At 35.1% G+C, this 22,045-nt stretch overlaps 1 protein-coding gene across 1 annotated transcript; it reads right to left on the bottom strand.

Annotated features, from left to right (window-relative positions):
• Positions 1-8,314: 8,314 nt before the first annotated feature.
• Positions 8,315-9,121, bottom strand: LOC115696536 (uncharacterized). The gene is made up of 2 exons (XM_030623433.1): positions 8,952-9,121; positions 8,315-8,849 (listed from the first exon to the last, which is right to left on the bottom strand). Exons 1-2 carry the CDS (start codon positions 9,119-9,121, stop codon positions 8,315-8,317), a joined length of 705 nt encoding a protein of 234 aa, XP_030479293.1.
• Positions 9,122-22,045: the final 12,924 nt, after the last annotated feature.

The raw sequence follows: 22,045 nt of genomic DNA, 5'->3' as shown, positions 1-22,045 counted from the left end.
TTTCTCTTTAGGAATTTTATGGGAATAGTTAGCATAATGGCCTATTCTTCCTTGGAAGGTTCGGGATGATTCCATATGCAAAGTGAGATTATTTTGTATCTTTGATTCACTTTTTGTTGTAATATTTATTTGAGTAATGCAAGTTCATATTCCACTTTTATTTTTATTTTCTTTATCCATCCATACTACTATATATACTATTATATACCAAATATATATATAGACTTAGTCATGCTCTTTCTATATATTTTTATTTAGTGATTATAGTAATGAGTAATGGTGGTATTGATCATTTCTATATTTTATGTTCATTTTTATTTACTTTTTGTTAAATGATATATAGGTTTAGTCATGATCTCCCTATGTGTCTAAAAATTAATAAAACTAATATTAATGTTTGTTTCCTTCACTATCACCACCATCTCCATCTCTATCTCATTGTCATTATTTTTACTAAAAATGTATAGGATTAGTCATGCTCTTTCTATGTGAAACTATTTAGTAAAAATAATATTAATGTTTAGTTTTATGTTTAATATTTTATTGCATTATTGCCTAATGTATAATGTCATTTCTAGGTTCTACATAAGATTAAATTATTTCTTTTATTTTCAAGAACTTGTATACTCAAAATATAATGAACTTTAATGTTATACTATTTGTGTCAACTTTGGAAATCAAAGGTACAAAATAGCTAAACAAGCATATGGATGATTCTTGAAGTCTTTCTCTCTTTTTGTAACGCCCTAAATAATTAGGCACGCTACCCAAAATGATTATGAAATCCTAATCCCCTAACTGGGATTACTAATTTAAAAATTAGCGCAGAATTTAAACTTTTATATTAAACAGACTGAAAATAAACTTGTAATATATTTAAACTTATCAAACATAGTTGGGATCCCAAAAATATTTACAAAATTATTACAAGTTCTTTCTTACTAGCCGACCTAAGCGGAAAAACAGAATACAAAAGTCAACACTGCTAGACCCATAACCCGCTTGGTCTGAAGTGGCGTGAACATGTACATTCTTCGTCTGCTCCTGAAACTCATGGCTGATCAGCTAATGTCTTACCCTTTCCTGCACAGTAGAGCACCCGTGAGCCAAGCCCAGCAAGACAGTATAAATCATATCAAATATATTATGCTCATTCACATATATTTCTGTATAGCACAGACCTGATCACTATATCAGCATGCCCATTTATGTCTACGTGGTGTAGACCTATGTGTTGCACTCACACTTCTAATTAAATCTACGTGACGTAGACCCACGTGTTGCTCTCACACGTCTATATACATTAAGGCCTTAGAAGTGGTTCATCTCGGTTATGAGTACCGAGTCCAACCTGATTATGCCTTGAGCGCATAATCCTTAAATTTCATTTCATTTAACATGGCATGGCATTATACACATATTCCACTAGAGTAATAACCCTAGGCTAACAGACCGTTCTTATTAGGGTAATAACCCTAATCCCGGTTACTAAACATTCATGCATATCATATTCACATAAGATCCACTGCGCATACTCTACGTGCAAACTACTGTCTTACCTGTTGTCCAGCTATAAAAGGAGATTCCGAATCCCCGGGTGCTCCTGATCAGGTGTCGGTAACCCTAGTCACACAAATCCGGGATAATTCATACTTAGGGTTAACCCCTGAATTTCAACTCATAAAAATTCAAGCATGGCATTTAAAATTCAGATAATCATATAGAGCTCGGAACGAGCTTTCCAACGATATAAAGAACTCCCGAATTGGAGTTCGGATCACAAAGTTATGCATTTTTGAAAATTCAACCAAACTGCCCAAAAATCACGAGGGTGGGCCGCGGCATGCCCAGACCATGCCGCGGCACCTGGGACCAATTCCCAGGTCCACTCAGAGGAGCGGGCCGCGGCATGCTCCAGAGCATGCCGCGGCATCGGGGTGCAGAACCCAGAAAACCAGCAAGCTTAACTCGAATTTCAACCCAAAAACTCAATCTTTTCATAGAAATTTCATAACCAAAACACAAATTTGCACATAGGATTAATAGCACATACTAGATACTCATTTATCACATGACATGCATCAAAATCCCAGAATTCAAATTGCTCAAAAACACTCAATATCATGCTTACGATTAACAAAACCTAAGCTCAAACTCAAGAACTTCAAAACCAAGTTCTTCAAGCCAAAACCAGCAATTAGACATTAAATTTCACACCTGAAATTTCAACCTAGAATTACCAATAATCTCAGCCCAATTCATTAACAAGCATACAACAATCTAAACTCAAATCCAGTCCAAGATAGCTCTAAATCACCCAACATGTAGCAAGAACAACCTAACCCATGCATAACCAAAATTAACAAACTTAAACATGTTTCTATCACAATATTCAGCCAAGAAACATAAATTAAAAATCAAGAAAACTACCTCAAATACTTGCACAACCAAGCCTCAAGCCTCCCAACACCTTTCTTTCAAACAACCAACTTCAAATCAACTAGTTTTTTACAAATTAAACTTTGAAAATGGAAAGGGGTGAAAGAGAGGGAGAGGGTTCGGTGAGAGAGAGAGAGAGAGAGAAAATCAGAAAACACAATTCATTTTCTCTAAAAATCCAATAAATTCAATTTACTCAACAATGGTCAAATGACCATTTTGCCCATAGGCCTATGAAACATACATATTCCTTTTTAAGGGCATAAATTCCATTTCACACTCAAATATTGCCAAATAAATTTCAGATTATCATATTATCAAATAAAATGCGAAATAATCAATTCAATTTACATTTCGGGCCCGAACCCGGTTCGGCCCGAAATTCCCGGGTGTGACTATACCGCGCCAACCTGTCAGAACACACCTGAAAAGACAACACAGGCATACTATATGATAATATAGTTCTATTAAGCACGTAATTAAATTAATCTCAACAATTTACCCTTCTCTGGTCATAATTACCAAAATGCCCCTGGCTCACCAATGGGGTCTTTAACATGTTAAATTTGATATAACTTCACATATATTGAACTATATAATAATATAACTCCTCAATTAACTCATAATTATCTAATTAGGGTTTTGCTAATCCTTTTCTTAATTCTGGGTATTACACTTTTACTATTGATTACACATTTATTTGCTTTCTTTTGATATTTATTACCAAAACACAAAAAAAAACATCAAACTCATTGGTTACTTTTGTCACTCTTTATTAACCTTTTGTGTTTATTTTTCTACTAACGCTTATGTCCATAATCACCTCCCTGTGGAATCGACTGCCTGATCTATACTACAACTACCGCTAGTGGAAGTCACATTTTGGGAGTTAAACAATTATCTTTATTCATAACTGAAGTTCAAAATATTACTTTAGAAATGTGAGTTACAGTAATAATTTACTGGTAGTAGGGTCGCAAATATTCCACGTTCAAGTAATTCTGTATCAGCAAGCCATTCAGCCGAGCCAATTTGTAAACCCCGGTTCCAACTATCGCTTCAATCACATAAGGACCCTCCCAGTTTGGGTTGAATACTCTAGCAGATGCATCTCTCGTATTTGCAAATACTCGCCTTAGAACCAAGTCTCCAACATTGAATAACCTCTTTTTGACCCTTTTGTTGAAGTATCTTGTTACTCGGTGTCGGTACGTTGCATTATTAATCTGCGACTTAGTAAGTTTTTCATCAAGTAGATCCAAGGACAATTTTAAGAGTTCTTGGTTTTCTTCTTGATTATAAAATTCTCGTCTATGAGTCGATATGTTTACTTCCACAAGTAACATTTCCTCAGAGCCAAAAGCTAGCGAGAATGGAGTATGTCACGTTGTTGTCTTCTCAGTAGTTCTATGAGCCCAAAGTACTTGAGGTAGTTCGTCGATCCATCTACCTTTGGCAGCATCTAATTTCTTCTTGATAGTATCTTTCAAGGTTTTATTAACCACTTCCACTTGTCCATTCGCTTGAGGCCTGGATACTGACAAGAAGCTATTAATTATATTGTTCCTCTCGCAGTTTTCAGTGAATAAGTCACCATCGAACTGAGTTCTGTTATCGGATACGATCTTCATTGGAATTCCGAACCTGTAGACAATGTTTTTGACAACAAAGTAGAGAACTTTCTTCCAGGTTATGGAGACGAGTGGTTATGCCTCGATCCATTTAGTGAAGAAATCAACTGCGACAACTGCATACTTGGCTCCTCCTCACCCTATGGGAAGTGCCCCAATCAGGTCAATCCCCCATATAGCAAATGGGTAAGGCGAGGTCATAATTCTTAGTTCCGTCGGTGGTACGCGAGGTATATGTGAGAATCTCTGACACTTATCACATTTTTTAACAAATTCACGGGTGTCCTTGTTGATGGTTGGTCAGTAATATCCTTGTCTAATTATCTTTTTTGATAGACTTTGCCAACCTGCATGATCCCCACAAAAGCCTTCATGGATTTCCTTGATGATTTCTTTTGCTTGTGCAGGAAGAACACACCAAAGGAGAGGCATCGAATATCCCCTTTTGTACAACTTGCCTTCTACTATCGTGTAGCGAGGCACTGAATACAAGAGTTTTTGTGCCTCGTTTTTGTCAATTGGAAGTTATTCTTCGAGTGGATAGTTGATTGTAGGAGTTATCAATGTGGGTGAGCTATCTATCATCTCGATGTCTTCCTTTTCACATATACTTGGCTCATTTAGCATTTCCACTGGAACCAAGTTTAATTAATCCAAGTCATTCTGCGAGGCCAGTTTTGCTAAGGCATCAGCATTAGAGTTTTCTTCTCTTGGGATTTGCTCGATTTTAAAATAATCGAACCTTCCTAAGTTCTTCCGAACTCTCTCTAGATACTTAGCCATTTTAAGGCCCTTAGCCTGGTATTCCCCGAGAACCTGATTTACGATCAGTTGTGAATCACTATGACATATGAGATTCCTGACCTTTTAACGCTTCTGCTATCCTCAAAGCAACGATCAAGGCTTCATATTCAACCTCGTTGTTTGACGCGTCGAATTGAAATCTCAAAGCATAGTGAAACTTAAAGCCTTTTGGCAAAATTAATATCACCCTTGCACCTGAGCCCTGCTCGTTGGATGCACCATCCACGAACAACCTCCAAGTGTCTGCATCTCACTGAACAAGCAGATTTTCCTCTAGAGTTATTCCTTCTATTACTAAATCTACCAAAGCTTGGCCCTTAATGGATGTTTGAAGGTGATAAGTTATGTCAAACTGCCCCAGTTCAATTGACCATTTTATCAATCTTCTAGAAGCGTCTGGTTTTGATAAAACTTGTCTCAATGGTTGATTAGTTAACACTTTAATTGGGTGTGCCTAGAAGTAAGGTCGTAACTTGCGAGATGCGTGGATTAGGCATAAGGCAAGTTTTTCAAGAGGGGGATACCTCGATTTTGCCCTTGGTAACCTTTTACTGACATAGTAAACAGGTTGTTGGTGCTTTCCCTCTTCTCGCACTATTACTGCACTAATCGCGTGTTCTGAGACAGCTAAATATAGGAGTAATGTCTCTCCAGTTACCGATTTTGCCAAATCCGGAGGTCTCAACAAATGCCTTTTAATGCTCTTAAAGGCCTCCTCGCATTCCTCTGTCCATTCGAATTTCTTGTTGCCTCGCAATACGTTAAAGAATGGTAGACACTTATCAGTTGACTTCGAGATGAATTTGTTAACTGCATCCATCCTTCCTGTTAAGGCATGGACTTCCTTAGGCTTGGTTGGTGATGTCATATCTATCAAAGCCTTGATTTTCTCAGGGTTTACTTCAATGTCCCCTGCGTTAACTATGAATCCCATAAATTTTCTTGAGGACACTCCAAAGGAACATTTTTTCGGGTTAAACTTCTTATTGTACTTCCTTAATATTTCGAAGCACCCCGCGAGGTCTATAGTATGACTTCCACTTTTCAACGATTTCACCAACATGTCATCGACGTAAAGCATTCTTCAACCCCAATGGCATGTGTTGGAAATTATTTTACCAGGATCTAGATTTACTAACAAGTATGTTTGATTAACATCCTAATATGAATTCTAAAACAATGAAAATAAACACATATAAAGTTTAGAAAACCTTACAGTGGGTGCAGTGGAATAATATGACTCCTTCCATTCAGATCTCTAGCCCTTGATTCCTTTCTGTAGCAGAGCATAATCAAGATCTGAATCTGGATCTTTTTTTCTCCTTCTTTGATGCAGAATTTCCATTATCATTGAGATACCACTTGATATGTGTGGGCACTACTCATCACTCAAAGGAATTCGAAATTACAGAGAGAAGAAAAGAGAGAAGGTGGCGTGTGGCCTTTTCTGAAGGAAACAATGTGTAGTTGTGTGTGTGTTTCCTAAAGTCAACACTTTCTATTTATAGAAAACCCTCTAGGTTTAGGTGAGAATTATATGGCATTAAAATAATGGAAACTACAAATGGTAAATCTCATGCATGTGGCCGGCCATACAAAGGGTATTGGGCCTCACTTTGCAACTTTCTCATTTTGTTATTTTCCATTCCCATTTTCTCAAAAATGCAAATTTTCCATTTTAACCTTTTAAATGTCAATTCTAATTATTTAATAAGTAGAAAATAATTATTAAATAATATTGCCATTTAATATATATGTATTAATTTAGACATATGAAGTCTCTTAATCAATAAATAAACCTAAAATCTCTTTTCTTTACAATTTCGCCCTTGCTTAGTGAAAATTCATAAAGTAGACATAGTCTAACTTTTAGAATTATAATTGATTAATTAAAATCAATTAACTGAGTCTTACAAGCAGTATGGTCTCAACTAGTATGGGGACCATGGGTCTATATAACCGAGCTTCCAATAAGTCAAACCGAATTTACCAAGTAAATTCCTTAACTTATTAATTCCTCATTGAATCCACACTTATAACTTGGAATTGCACTCTCAGTATATAGAATGCTCTATATGTTCCACCATATAGACACATCATTAGTTATCCATTGTTATAACCCTAATGTGATCAATGATCCTCTATATAGATGATTTACACTGTAAAGGGATTAAATTACCGTAACACCCTACAATGTATTTTATCCTTAAAACACTTAACCCTGTATAAATGATATTTTAGCTAAGTGAAATGAGATCTCCATCATTTATTTTTCGTTTGGTTAAGCTCGAAGGAAATCATCCTTTACTTTCTATTCGCCAGATAGAAGATAGAAGCTATAGATTCCATATTTATGTTAGCACTCCCACTCAATTGCACTACCGTGTTCCCAAAATGTACGTATCACCCTGACCCAAAAGTAGGCTTAACTAACAAATTAAAGAACACGGATAACACTCTTGAGATTGAACCTAACCATATCAAGATTAAGATCATTTGATCTAGGATCAACAGGTGATATTGAATTGAATAGATATTACGGTAAGTTTTAATATATCTAATCAAAGTTCAATATCGGTCCCTTCCGATGTATACTCCATACATCCGATACTGGTAAACTTTGCCAATGTCCTGGAAAGGACATAACACTTTTTCCAAGGTGTAAGAATACCTATCGCTGATTATACCATGTCAGTCAAAATCCAGTGTTCTGACAAATCAGGGAATAAACTTTTGAACATATAATTAAGATTATATTCCACTGTGCTGACAACACTATAATCTTTAACAAATTCATATGTTCTGGACTAAAACAGAATTCATACATTATATACATATAATCATGAAATAAATCATGTGAACCATGCAACATAAAATGTTATTTCGGATCTTTATTTATAAGTAAATCTGATTATATGAAATGAGTTTTATTTAGGGCATAAAACCCAACAGCATGACCTTATAACAATAAAGTCCCATGTTGGTTACGAAGCTTGTATGTTCTTGATCTGGGACATGTATTTTTATCTGGTTTATCCAAAGTATGCATCCATGAATAACATAAGCTCGTGCCCAACAGTTGCATCCAAAAACTGGTCAATCTTTGGCAGTGGAAAGCAATCCTTTGGGCACGCCTTATTCAGATCAGAGAAATCTATACAAGTTCTCCAAGTTCCGTAGGGTTTTGGGACAAGAATAGGATTGGCTATCCACGAGGGATAAAACACCTCGCGTATAAAGTCGTTGACCAACAACTTATCCACATCCTGTTTATGTGGCCCTTGTCTCTTAGAATCTAAGGGTCTTCTCCTCTGCCTCTTTGCTGGGTAGTTTGGATCGACATTTAAGTGATGGCAGATAATCTTAGGGTAAATCCCTATCATATCTCCATGGCTCTAGGCGAACTGATCCTAGTTCGCCCTTAAAAAACTTATTAGCTGCTATTTCAATTTCTCATCTAGGTTCTTCCCAATGTAAACACACTTCATGGGATTTCCTGGGTCCAGAACAACCTCTTCCAGCTCCTCAATTGGTTTCCATAAATTTCTTTCATCTTGAACCCTAGGATCAAGATCTTCATCCTTCTTCTTGCCTTCTTCAGTCAAGACTGCCATTAATTGGTGACCAGCTATCCTGTGCTGCAGCTCTATGTGATAGCATTTGCGAGCCAGCATTTGATCACCTCGCACTACTCCCACACCCACTGGTGTTTGAAACTTCAGGGATAAGTGCTTAATCGAACTAACTACCCCTAGTCTGATTAATGCTGGTCGACCCAGTAGTATATTGTAAGTCGATGGCAGGCCGACAACCAAAAAATCTTGCATTATTGTGCTGGATAATGGTGCTTTGCCCAGAGTTAATGGAAGCTCAATTATTCCTTGACTAGTGACGTTGTCACCAGTAAATCCGCGAAGATTTACCATGCAAGGTCTTAATTTAGCTTTTTCAAGCCCCATCTTCTTCAGTGTTTCCCTGTAAAGGATGTTCACTTAACTTCCATTGTCCACCAGCACCCTTTTTATCCTCTTATTAGCGAGCTGGATGGTGATTACCAATGGGTCGACATGAGGGTACCTCGCGTTCTTTTCATCTTCCTCTAAAAATATAATCGGAGGATCTTCAGTCTTTACTTTCTTGGAAGGTTCTGGGGCAAAGGCAGATTGCTCATTCTTCACTTCCTTCACGTACCTCTTTTGGGCATTATTTTTCTCTCCTGCAATATGTGGCCCTCCCAAGATAACCATGATATCCTCTCCTTCAATAGGAGGAGGTTGTAATCCTTGGTTGCTTGGGTTGTTGGGCAGATTGGGCTGGTTATGTCCATTGCCCTATCTTTTCACATATTTCTTGAAGTGGCCTCATGCGATGAGAACTCTCTATCTCTATCTTAGATCTACTCACAAGTATGTTGATTAACACCCTAAATATGAACTTTCTAAAACGATGAAATAAACACATATAAAGTTTAGTAAACCTTACATTGGGTGCAGCAGAATATAATGACTCCTTCCGTTCAGATATCTAGCCCTTGATTCCTTTCTATAGCAGAGCATTATCAATATCTGAACCTGGATCTCTTTCTCTGATTCTTTAGTGCTGAAACTCCTTCTTGCTGAATGTCTTTCTTCACGATCTTCCTCACTGTGATTGAGGTATCACTTGCTGTGTGTGGGCACTACTCTAACACTAAGTATTTCGAAATTGAAGAAGGAAGAAAGAGAAGAAGGTGGCGGCTAGGTATAGAGAGAGAAGGCTCAGGTTTTTCTCTGAAAGGAAAAAGTAGAAAATTTAAGTGTAAATTTCCTGAAGCCTTCACCATCTATTTATAGCATTCCACTAGGGTTAGGTGTGAATTATTTGGCATTAAAATAATGAAAATATCAGTTTCAAAAATCATTCCAAGTGGCCGGCCATGTAGTGTAATGGGCCTTACTTGGATTTTGCAGTTTTCTCAATACTGCATCTGATTTTCTCAAAAACGCCAATTTTCTAATTCAACCATTTAAATGTCAATTCTAACTATTTAATAACTATAAATAATTATTAAATAATATTTTCAATTATCATATTTATTAATTGAACCATAAAAAGTATGATAATTAACAAATATGCCCCTAAAACTCTTTCTTTACAATTTCGCCCTTACTTAGTGAAAAATTAACAAATAGACGTAGTCTAATTTGAGAATTATAATTGATTAATCAAAACCAATTATATGAGTCTTACAAGCAATATTATCTCAACTAGTGGGGGGACCATGGGTCTATATAACCGAGCTTCCAATAAGCAGATCAAGAATTTATAACCTAAATACACTAACTTATTAATTCTTCGTTGAATCCATGCATAGAACTTAGAATTGCACTCTCAGTATATAGAATGCTCTATATGTTCCACCATATAGACACATCATTAGTTATCCATTGTTATAATCCTAATTTTATCAATGATCCTCTATATGAATGATCTACACTGTAAAGGGATTAGAGTACCGTTACACCCTACAATGTATTTAATCCTTAAAACACTTAACCCCGTATAAATGATATTTCAGCTTATGTGAAATGAGATCTCCACCATTTATTTTCGTTTGGTCAAGCTCGAATGAGATCATCCTTTACTTACTATTCGCCAGCTAGAAGCTATAGATTCCATGTTTATGTTAGCGCTCCCACTCAATTGCACTACCGTGTTCCCAAAATGTACGTATCACCCTGACCTAAAAGTAGGCTTTACTAACAAATCAAAGAACACGAATAGCCTCTTGAGATTGAGCCTAATCATAACAGGATTAAGATCATTTGATCTAGGATCAACTAGGCGATATTGACTTGAATCGATATTACGGTAAATTTAATAAACCTAAGTCAAAGTTCAATATCGGTCCCTTCCGATGCATACTCCATGCATCCACCTTGAGCTTTACTTTAACCAATGCTCTGGAAAGAACATAGCATTTCTCCAAATGCAAGTAAACTTTGTTGTAGATTATCATATCAGTAAAACCCTGTGTCTGATAAATCTAGGAAACTTTATTCACATAGTCATGTTTACTTTTCAATGTGTTGACAGCACAATAAACAGGATCAAGTATGTGAAAAGGGTTTCAGATGAATTTATACATTATGTACATATAATCATGAAATAAATCATGTGAACCATGCAACATTAAATGTTATTTCTGATCTATATTAATAAGTATATCTGATTATATTGAAATGAGTTTTATTTAGGGCATAAAACCCAACAAACTCCCACTTGCACTAATATAAATTAAAAAGTGCATTTCAAATAATCTCAACACCTTGATATACAAATCAAGTGTAGTAGTAGTAAACTCCTCGTAATAGGATCTAAAAGGTTGAATTAAACACAACCTTTTCTCCACCATTACTCTTCCTTAATCACAAAATCATTGATAATGTGAAATTCCTCTCTATATGTCTACTCTTTTTGGGATACTTGATTCTATACCGTTGGCAACTACTTTTGGTTAATCACGAAATTAACACTAGTAGTTAAGGCAATTTCGAATGGTGCCAAAAATGTATAGAACTTTCTTTAGACTGAATAAGTACCTTTCCTGCAACTTTAACATTCAGTCCCTTTCTGGTAGACCTAGAGACTTCAGATAGGTTTTTACATTTCTCCAAAATCACTATTCCACCCCTAGAGTAATCACCATCTTATCAGAAAGATTTTCTAGCACAAAGGCAAATTTCAAAATCTGATGTGGTATAGTCTAAGAGTTTTAAACACACCCTTATAGACTAACATATAGTTCCTCTTCTTTATCTTAAGATTTACTTGATTGTCTTCCAATGTTCTTCTCCTGGATTAATCTGATACCTACTCATTACTCCCACTCAACAGCAGGTGTCTGGTCTAAGGCATACAAAAGCATATCTAAGACCTCTCACTGTTGATTTAAGAAATTCTTTCATGGCTTTATCTTTTCTGGAATAGTTGAGACTTTTCCTTAGATAAATAAAATCTATGCCTAGGAAGTTGTGAAGCTTCTTTAGATTGCCATTAGAAAGAAAATGCTTCAGCATCTTACTAAAGTAAGTTGCTAGCATTAGAGTAAGTAATTACCAGGTATACAACAAGCCATAGGTTTAGATAAACTTAAACCTATAATACTAGGAACATGAAGTTTTGTTAACTCCATTGAATAGACTTATTAACGAAAATTTCCGTTTATGTCCTTGTAATAGATAATTTTAGGTTACTCCATGTGAATGGATTAAACCATAGTTCTATTGGCTTTTCTTCTTAGTTTCTTATCTTGACAATCCATTACTTGTTTAAACTCACAATGGATTTTAATCACTAGTATCTTCCAAGTCATAAGAAGGTGAGTTCCTAGAAACTCTCCCACTACGACAAGGTACCGTGAATTATGTCTAAGAAAACTAAATGGTATTGATCACTTCGGTTGTGACAAGACAACAGAGGCAGTGGGATCATCATATGTCAAATAAGATGATAGAACACTTTTGGAATCAAGAAATAAATATCTCCTTTATTTGCTACTTTATTTTCAAACTTAGTCATTTTCTTAGAAAATTAGTATTTGTTTAAACAAACACTTTCTTATCTACTGACTATGGGATGGTCCACCCCTAATCACTTAGAATAGCTAACAAAACATGGTTAACAGTTCTAGCTTTTCTTCAGATTTTTATTAGGTCATCCATGAATCTAGTAATGATTTACATTAAGTATACAACCATTACATCATTCTGAAATGGTATTACCATAGAAGGATTTAGGCAACGACTTTGTAACTAATCATCTATATGCAAATCGAAATTTCTGGGGAGGTAAGTTTGGATATAATTAAAAAATCAATTTAATGATCTTTGAACTGCATATCTACTAACTATTTCTCCACCCCTATCAGTTCGCAAGATCTTTAACCACTTACCTTAATGGTTTTAACCATTGCTAGAAATTAATGAAATTTTTTAAACATTTCAAATTTCATTGCATAAGATATAATCTAGAGTTATCGTTTTAAGAATACAACGAAAAACAAATATCCACCCCTGAATGTACATCCATCTGCGAATGAGATGACCTAGTTGTTGGGTTTTATGCCCTAAATAAAACTCTGTTTCAATGTAATCCAGATTATTCGATATCAATAAAGTAACAGAAGTATTTTTTTCATTCATTTGTATATGTTTTGGTTCACTTAATCAATTGCTTGTCTATTTGATTTATAAATTCATCAAAACCCCTTTTCACATACTTGATCATGTTTATTGTGTTGTCAACACAGTGGAAAGTAAACATGACTATGTGAATAAAGTATTCCTAGATTTATCAGAACACTGGGTTTTACTGATATGACAATCTACAACAGAGTTTACTTGCATTTGGAGAAATGTTATGTTCTTTCCAGAACATAGGTTAAAGTAAAGCTCAGGTTGGATGCATGGAGTATGCATTGGAATGGACCGATATTGAACTTTGAATTAGATTTTTGAAACTTACCGTAAATATCTATTCAATTCAATATCATAAGTTGATCCTAGATCACATGATCGAAATCCTGATATGGTTAGGCTCAATTTCAAGAGTATTATTCGTGTTCTTTGATTTGTTAGTTAAGCCTAATCTTTAGTCTGGGAAATACATACATTTTGGGAACACGGTAGTGCGATTGAGTGGGAGCGCTAACATAAATATGGAATCTATAGCTTCTATCTGGCGAATAGTAAGCAAAGGGTGATTTCCTTCGAGCTTAACCAAACGAGATAAATGATTGAGTACTCATTTCACTTAGTTGAAATATCATTTATACAGGGTTAAGTGTTTTAAGGATAAAATACATTGTAGGGTGTTACGGTAATTTAGTCCCTTTACAGTGTAAATCATCCATATAGAGGATCATTGATCACATTAGGATTATAACAATGGATACCTAATGATGTGTCTATATGGTGGAACATATAGAGCATTCCATATACTGAGAGTGCAATTCTGAGTTCTATGTGTGGATTCAACGAAGAATTAATAAGTCAGTGAATTTAAGTGGTAAATTCTAGATCTGCTTATTGGAAGCTGGGATATATAGACCCATGGTCCCCTCACTAGTTGAGATAATATTACTTGTAAGACTCATTTAATTGATTTTAATTAATCAATTAAAAATTCTCAAGATAGACTTGTCTATTTGAGAATTTATCACTTATTAACGGCAAAACAGTAAATAGAGATTTTGAAGGGCATATTTATTCATTAGGAAACTTTAATTAGTTTCATTATTAATAAAATAAATGACAATATATTATTTGATAATTAATTTTAATTATTAAATAATTAGATTTGACATTTATGTGGTTGAACAAAGGAATTGGCAGTTTTTGACAAAAGAGGAAACTATCAGTGTAGGAAAAGAAAAGTTGGAAAAGTGGCAAGCCTTGTTTCCACAATGCCTAGGCCAACCACTTAGCTTCCCTTTTCCATTTCATTTTTTCAATATTAAATGTCAATTAATTCAATCATAGCCCTAGGTGGTCTTCTATAAATAGAAGGCAAAGGCTTCAGAGTTGAAGAGAGCTGTACAACTGATTCACAACATTATTCTGATAGAATTTTCTCTCTGAAAATTCTCTCTAAGCCGCCACTCTCTCTCTCTCTCTTCCTTCACTGTTTCGAAATGTATAAGTGCTAGAGTAGTGCCCACACACATCAAGTAATACCTCAATCATAGTGAGGAAGGCTGTGTAGAATTCAGAAACAACAAAGAAGGACTATCGGGCTCAGATCTTGATTATACTCTGCTACAGAAATGAATCAAGGGTTAGAGATCTAAGTGGGAGGAGACATATATTCCGCTGCACCCAATGTAAGATTTCTGATACTCTTATGTGTTTAATTTTCTATCGTTTTAGAAGTTCATATTTAGGTTGTTAAATCAACATACTTGTGAGTAGATCTAAGTTCCTGGTAAAATAACTTCCAACAACTGGCACCAGAGCCATGGTAATTGATTTGCTTGCAAGAAATTTGGACTTAAAACGATTTGCTTGTTTTTTGGATGGTATCATGTTGCTTTGAGTGTCATATTGATGTTTGAATGTTGTTTGTGAATTCTGGGAAAAATATTTACTTTTCTGTCTCTGTAATTATTTTTATTGGATAGTTTGGAAAATTCTAAGCAATTTACTTTTTTACAGAAGTCGATTTCGATTTAATTTGAATTAGTTATGAATTTTTGAAAATTGGAAAAATCGGGATGATGAACCTCATCACACGCGCGCGGAATGGCTGCATGCATGGCATGCCATCCGTACAGTTCATCCAATTTTTCAATTTTTTCGATTTTTCATGCTATTTCATGGAATTAAATTCCGATTTTTTGTGTAGTTTTGTATGTTGATTTTTGTTTTTCAAATTTCAAATCTAATTATCAGAAATAAATTAATTTTAATTTTTAAAATTAATTTTAGATATTAGTGTAATTTGATTTTGAAAATAGGAAAAATCAAGTTTTTGCTTACCTCTTTTCTTATTTCTTTTATAATTTGATTATTTTTTTTTTAGGTCAGATATTAATTTTTAAAAGAGCAAATAAAGTATTTTTGTTAACTTTTAAATTTTGTTATTTTTTAATTAAATTAAATTGTAAAACAAGAAAAAGGGTATGTATTTACCATTTTCTATTTTATTATTTGATTTATTAAATAACATGAAATTTAAAAGGAAAGTTAGCAATTTAATTTTGAAATGACATTTATGTTACCCAAAACCTAATTTTTCAAAATGGTAGGTTTAATTTTAATTTTATTTTCGAAATAAATGTTTGAAATTAAATAAATCCTACATCCAACTATCCAAATCTAACATTGTTGCAGGAGTATGTGTTTTAGATTGTTTGTAAGTTTTCTAAAACCTATTTTTGCTTGATCTAAATTGCCTTGGTTAACTTGATGATAGATCCTATGATCTAATTTTAACCAAAGGTTCAATTGATGATAGATCAAGTAAATAATTTGTAACATGTAATTTTTACAAACTTCTTTCATCTGTGTATGACCTAGCAACATGATAGGATCCATCCAAGTGTGTGTGCCTGTGTGAGCCTATATGTTTAATTTCTGTTATAGATACATATAGGTTGTTGTTGCTAAATAAAATATCATAACTGATAGATTTTATTTAGGCTCATTTAGTTGTGAGCCTATTCAATTAATAACAGTTGTTCATTTTAAGGTTAAATTCCTCTCTTTTGGGCCTTGTGTGAGAGTTGGGAGCCTTAGAAGTGGGTACGACACATTGGACCCAGCCCCCCCCCCCCCCCCCTCACATGAACAACCCCAATTGTGAAGGCCCATTTGCCTGATTAGGATAACTGTGCTAGGTTAATTATATTAGTTTGACCTAATAAAAATTGATTAGCAACATAATTAATTTCATTCTTCCTTGAAATTAATTTAAGAGAAACATAGTTTGAATAGTTATATTCTGGAAAGCTATATGTTCTTGTTTTTAATTAAATATGGAATTATAACCATATAAATTCTTTCTGAATCTTAATTTTATAATTTCATTAAATATTCCTATTTAAGTTGAGATTTAGTTAAATCTATCAAATCAACTTAGATTTGAATATTTTTGAATTTCCTATTATAAATTAAGTTGAGGAATTTTGGGAATTGGTTATTAAGATTCTTTAGATATTTTTTAAGTTGATATTTTATAAATATGGGAACTTAAAATGGAATATCTTCTAAATTAAGTGGTTAATACTTAATTGGTAATATTTAATTAAGTCATTGATTGAAGAATATTTTAAGTTGGGTATTTAGATTTTTTCTAAACAGCTTAAATAAGATGTTTTTCAAAATTATTCCATTTTTTGAAATTTAATTAAAGTTTTTACTTTAATTTGTAATATTTCATTATTGAGATATGGAATATAAGTGATTAAACAAAATACATTTTTAAATAATGAGCTTTAATCAAGAGAAATTCGATCTCCATTGTTGGTTTTACATAGCTATTGTTTTAGTGAGTAATCCTCCCTAATGGAGGAACGTTCATTAGCAAGTTAGCGCCGTTTAATCTCGAAAGATAAGTATTCTTATAAGTTTTTTTTTATATGGTTCATGACCACCCTAATGGTGGCGACTGTATAAGACTTACAAGAATGCGAAACAATGGTAGAAGCTCATAAGATATAATTGCCTTGACTCTCGCCTAAACGGGACAACGCTGAATTCCAATCTTGATCGAATAAAAGGTTGCTAGAATGTTTGACATTTTAGATGAATTGACAACTCTATTCAATGGATGATGCTTTGACTCTCGCCTAAATGGGACACTGTATCAGTTCGTTGAAAACCTTGGAAAATAAACTATGTTAGATTTAGTATTTTTTATAACATATGTGATTATTTGTTTTCTGAACCTGTGTATGAATTTATAGAACCAAAACCTTACTTCTGTTTATTGATATGTTGTAGTGCCAATATGAATAACCCTCATCCCGATCCACTCCTAGTTAGTATCTTTGCAAAAGAACTCAATAGTGTGAAAATGCATCCTGGTAGTTGCATTAACTCGCACCTATTGTTGATGAATCTGAAATTCCAAAAGGCAAATCTACTAGGAATTGATTTATCAAAGGAACAATGGGTAAGACTCATACTTTATAGTCTTTATCAAGAGTATGACAGTTTTGTTCTATATTACTTATTGAACAATCCTAACTCCTCCGACATGGACAAACTCGAGACTGAGTTGAGGGCCCATGAGCGGAATCTGATTGCAATGGGACCTCCTGGTATTGCAAGCTTTAATCAGAGGAAGAAGATTAAGCATGAGGGCTCTAACAAAGCTGCTTCTTCAAGTACAATTATCAGACATCATGTTCTATGTGCAAATTGTAATGGAAAGGGACATACAGAAGAACAATGTCCCAGGCTTCTAGACAATTCAAACGAAGGTGATGCTTTTGTATTTGAATCATGTGTTTTAGAGAACGATAAATCCACCTGGATTGTTGATTCTGGATCTACTAACCATGTATGTTCTTCATTGCAGCTGCTTGAAACTTGGGAGAATCTTCACCCAGATGAGTTAAAGCTTAAAGTTGGAAATGGCGAGATGGTATCAGTTAAAGCAAGAGGAACAGCCCGAATTAAGTTTAATTCTAAGAAGTTTTTACTTTTAGAGAATGTTTTATATATTCCTAATTTTAGTAGAAACTTGATTAGCGTTTCATGTTTACAAACACTTTATTATATATTGAATTTTTCGAGTTCAAATTGTTCAATTTCTCGTAATGGATTTCATATATGTGTTGCAAACATGGAACGATGGCTTTATGTTTTAAGACTTGATACTCAAATCTCACTAAATACTGAACTTTTCAATGTAGCTAAACCTAGAAGCCTTAAGAGAAAAGAGATTGATAATGATGATCAAACTTATCTATGGCATTTACGATTAGGTCATATAGGTTTTGATAGACTCAATAGGCTAACCAAAGACGGTCCATTGAAAAATTTCGTCTTAGGAGAACTGCCAGTCTGCGAGTCTTGCCTAGAAGGAAAAATGACCAAACGTTCTTTCTCTGCAAAGGGAGAGCGTGCCAAAGAACCCCTAGGGTTAGTACATTCAGATGTTTGCGGACCGCTGAATGTAAAAGCCAGAGGAGGTTATGAGTATTTCGTCACTTTCATTGCCGATTTCTCTAGATATAGTTTTCTTTACCTAATGCAAAAGAAATCTGAAACGTTTAAAAAGTTTCAGGAATTTCATGCTTTGGCTCAAAACCAATTAGGTAAAACATTAAAGATCTTGCGAACTGATAGGGGTGGAGAATATATGGATATGCAGTTCAAAGATCATTTAATTGAACTTGGAATTGAATCCCAATATACTGCCCCAAGCACTCCACAGCAGAATGGAGTTGCAGAAAGAAGAAATCGCACTCTCTTAGAAATGGTTAGGTCTATGCTGAGTTATTCAACTCTGTCTACGTCCTTCTGGGGATATGCTATTCAAATGGCAAACGACATTTTAAATGTTGTTCCATCTAAAGCAGTCCCTAAGACACCCGTCGAACTATGGAATGGTCGTACACCTAGTTTGCGCCATTATAGGATTTGGGGGTGCCCTGCTCACGTCTTAAGAAAGAAAGATGGCAAACTGGAATCGCGAACTGAAGTTTGCATGTTTCTCGGAAATTCTAAAGAGACTAGGGGTGGGCTATTCTATAGTCACAAGGATAACAAAGTGTTTGTTTCTACAAATGCTACTTTCCTTGAAGATAACTATATGAAAGACAACAAACCGAAAAGTGAAATTGTATTAGAGGAAATGCTCACAGATACTGTTCCTTCAAATGTACCATCTTCTTCTACTCAAGAAGAGGAACATCCCACTCCCTCAGTTGTAGCAACTGAGAAAACTACTACCAAAGCTCCTGTTCAGAAGGTCACCGCTCCTCGTCGTAGTGGGAGGGTTTCTACAAAACCATCTCGTTATGGCTTGGATGGTGAAATCAATATGGTCGTTGGTGACGGTATTGATGACGACCCATTAACCTATAAACAGGCAACGACAAGTCCGCAACAGAAGCGATGATCAGCCGGTATGGATTCAGAAATGGATTCCATGGAAAAGAACAAAGTGTGGGAATATGTAGAACCACCTGATGATTTTCGTCCAATTGGATGTAAATGGGTCTACAAGAAGAAAAGAGGTGTTGGAGGCGAAGTTGAAACTTTCAAAGCTAGACTGGTCGCCAAGGGTTATACCCAAAGAGAAGGTGTGGACTATGAGGAAACTTTTAGTCCGGTTGCCATGCTCAAATCCATCCAAATTCTTCTCTCCATAGCTGCCGCTTTAGATTATGAAATTTTGCAAATGGATGTCAAGACAGCCTTTCTTAATGGGCTTCTTGAAGAAACCATCTATATGGAGAAACCAGAAGGTTATGTTCTTCCTGGGCAGGAGAATAAAGTTTGCAAATTAAATAGGTCCATATATGGACTCAAGCAAGCCTCTCGCTCATGGAATAAAAAGTTTGATGAGATCATCAAAACATACGGCTTTCATTAGAATGAAGATGAACCTTGTGTTTACCAACTCAAGGAAAACCAAGTAGTAGTATTCCTAGTCCTTTATGTTGATGACATTTTGATCATTGGCAACAATGTCAAGAAAATGACTCACATCAAGGAATGGCTTGACACTCAATTCGACATGAAAGACTTGGGTGAGGCAGCCTATGTTCTTGGTATTCAGATTGTCAGAAACCGGAAGAATAGATCCCTTGCTCTCTCTCAAACAGCCTACATTGACAAAGTTCTAGAGAGATTTTCCATGACCAATACCAACGGGGCAAACATGCCCTCTAGACATGGTATCCGTCTATCTAAAGAACAGTGTCCTACTGATCCTCAAGAGATAGAAGACATGGCAAAAATTCCTTATGCTTCTGCAGTTGGAAGTCTAATGTATGCTATGCTATGCACTAGACCTGACATCTGCTATGCAGTTGGAATCGTGAGCAGGTATCAGTCAAATCCAGGACGGGTACATTGGAATGTTGTTAAGTATATTTTGAAATACTTAAAGAGTACAAGAGATTATGTATTAGTCTATAAGGGTGGTGCTTTAAATCCCTTAGGCTATACAGACTCAGATTTCCAGGGATGTCTTGAAGACAGGAAATCTACATCTGGGATGGTGTTTACTCTTGGGGGTGGAGCAGTGGTTTGGAGAAGTGCTAAACAAACTGCGATTTCGGATTCTACCATGGAGGCAGAATACATAGCTGCGGCTGAAGCAGCTAAAGAGGTTGTCTGGCTTAGGAAGTTCTTCACCAGTCTCGGTGTAGTTCCTGGAATGGAAAGGCCTCTAGTCCTGCTTTGTGATAACAGTGGAGCTATAGCCAACAGTAAGGAACCTCGGAGCCACAAGAGAAGTAAGCATATAGAAAGAAAGTATCATATTATCAGAGAATATGTGGCAAGAGGGGATGTACTGGTGGAGAAAGTGGATACGCAGGATAACTTAGCTGATCCATTCACCAAAGTCTTGGCAGTAACTTCATTCGAAAAGCACCGTCAGAATTTAGGATTAATTGAAATGTACTGATTTGTTTTATATTAGTGCAAGTGGGAGTTTGTTGGGTTTTATGCCCTAAATAAAACTTTGTTTCAATGTAATCCAGATTATTCGATATGAATAAAGTAACAGAAGTATTTTTTTCATTCGTTTGTGTATGTTTTGGTTCACTTAATCAATTGCTTGTCTATTTGATTTATAAATTCATCCAAACCCCTTTTCACATACTTGATCATGTTTATTGTGTTGTCAACACAGTGGAAAGTAAACATGACTATGTGAATAAAGTATTCCTAGATTTATCAGAACATTGGGTTTTACTGATATGACAATCTACAACAGAGTTTACTTGCATTTGGAGAAATGTTATGTTCTTTCCAGAACATAGGTTAAAGTAAAGCTCAGGTTGGATGCATGGAGTATGCATTGGAATTGACCGATATTGAACTTTGAATTAGATTTTTGAAACTTACCGTAAATATCTATTCAATTCAATATCATAAGTTGATCCTAGATCACATGATCGAAATCCTGATATGGTTAGGCTCAATTTCAAGAGTATTATTCGTGTTCTTTGATTTGTTAGTTAAGCCTAATCTTTAGTCTGGGCAATACATACATTTTGGGAACACGGTAGTGTGATTGAGTGGGAGCGCTAACATAAATATGGAATCTATAGCTTCTATTTGGCGAATAGTAAGCAAAGGGTGATTTCCTTTGAGCTTAACCAAACGAGATAAATGATTGAGTACTCATTTCACTTAGTTGAAATATCATTTATACAGGGTTAAGTGTTTTAAGGATAAAATACATTGTAGGGTGTTACGGTAATTTAGTCCCTTTACAGTGTAAATCATCCATATAGAGGATCATTGATCACATTAGGATTATAACAATGGATAACTAATGATGTGTCTATATGGTGGAACATATAGAGCATTCCATATACTGAGAGTGCAATTCTGAGTTCTATGTGTGGATTCAACGAAGAATTAATAAGTCAGTGAATTTAAGTGGTAAATTCTAGATCTGCTTATTGGAAGCTCGGATATATAGACCCATGGTCCCCTCAC

Source organism: Cannabis sativa, chromosome 7 (assembly GCF_029168945.1).
Source record: "Cannabis sativa cultivar Pink pepper isolate KNU-18-1 chromosome 7, ASM2916894v1, whole genome shotgun sequence".
Classification (NCBI taxonomy): domain Eukaryota; kingdom Viridiplantae; phylum Streptophyta; class Magnoliopsida; order Rosales; family Cannabaceae; genus Cannabis; species Cannabis sativa.
The sequence above is the reverse complement of the archived record's forward strand: the minus strand, read 5'-3'. Positions and strand labels throughout refer to the sequence as shown.

Bases quoted from the DNA above. Each gene is read 5' to 3' on its own strand.
- LOC115696536 (XM_030623433.1), bottom strand. From the start codon at position 9,121: ATGGTTATCTTGGGAGGGCCACATATTGCAGGAGAGAAAAATAATGCC. The intron at 8,850-8,951 runs GTACCCTCATGT...CATCCTTTACAG, and splicing joins GAAGATGAAAAGAACGCGAG to GGAAACACTGAAGAAGATGG.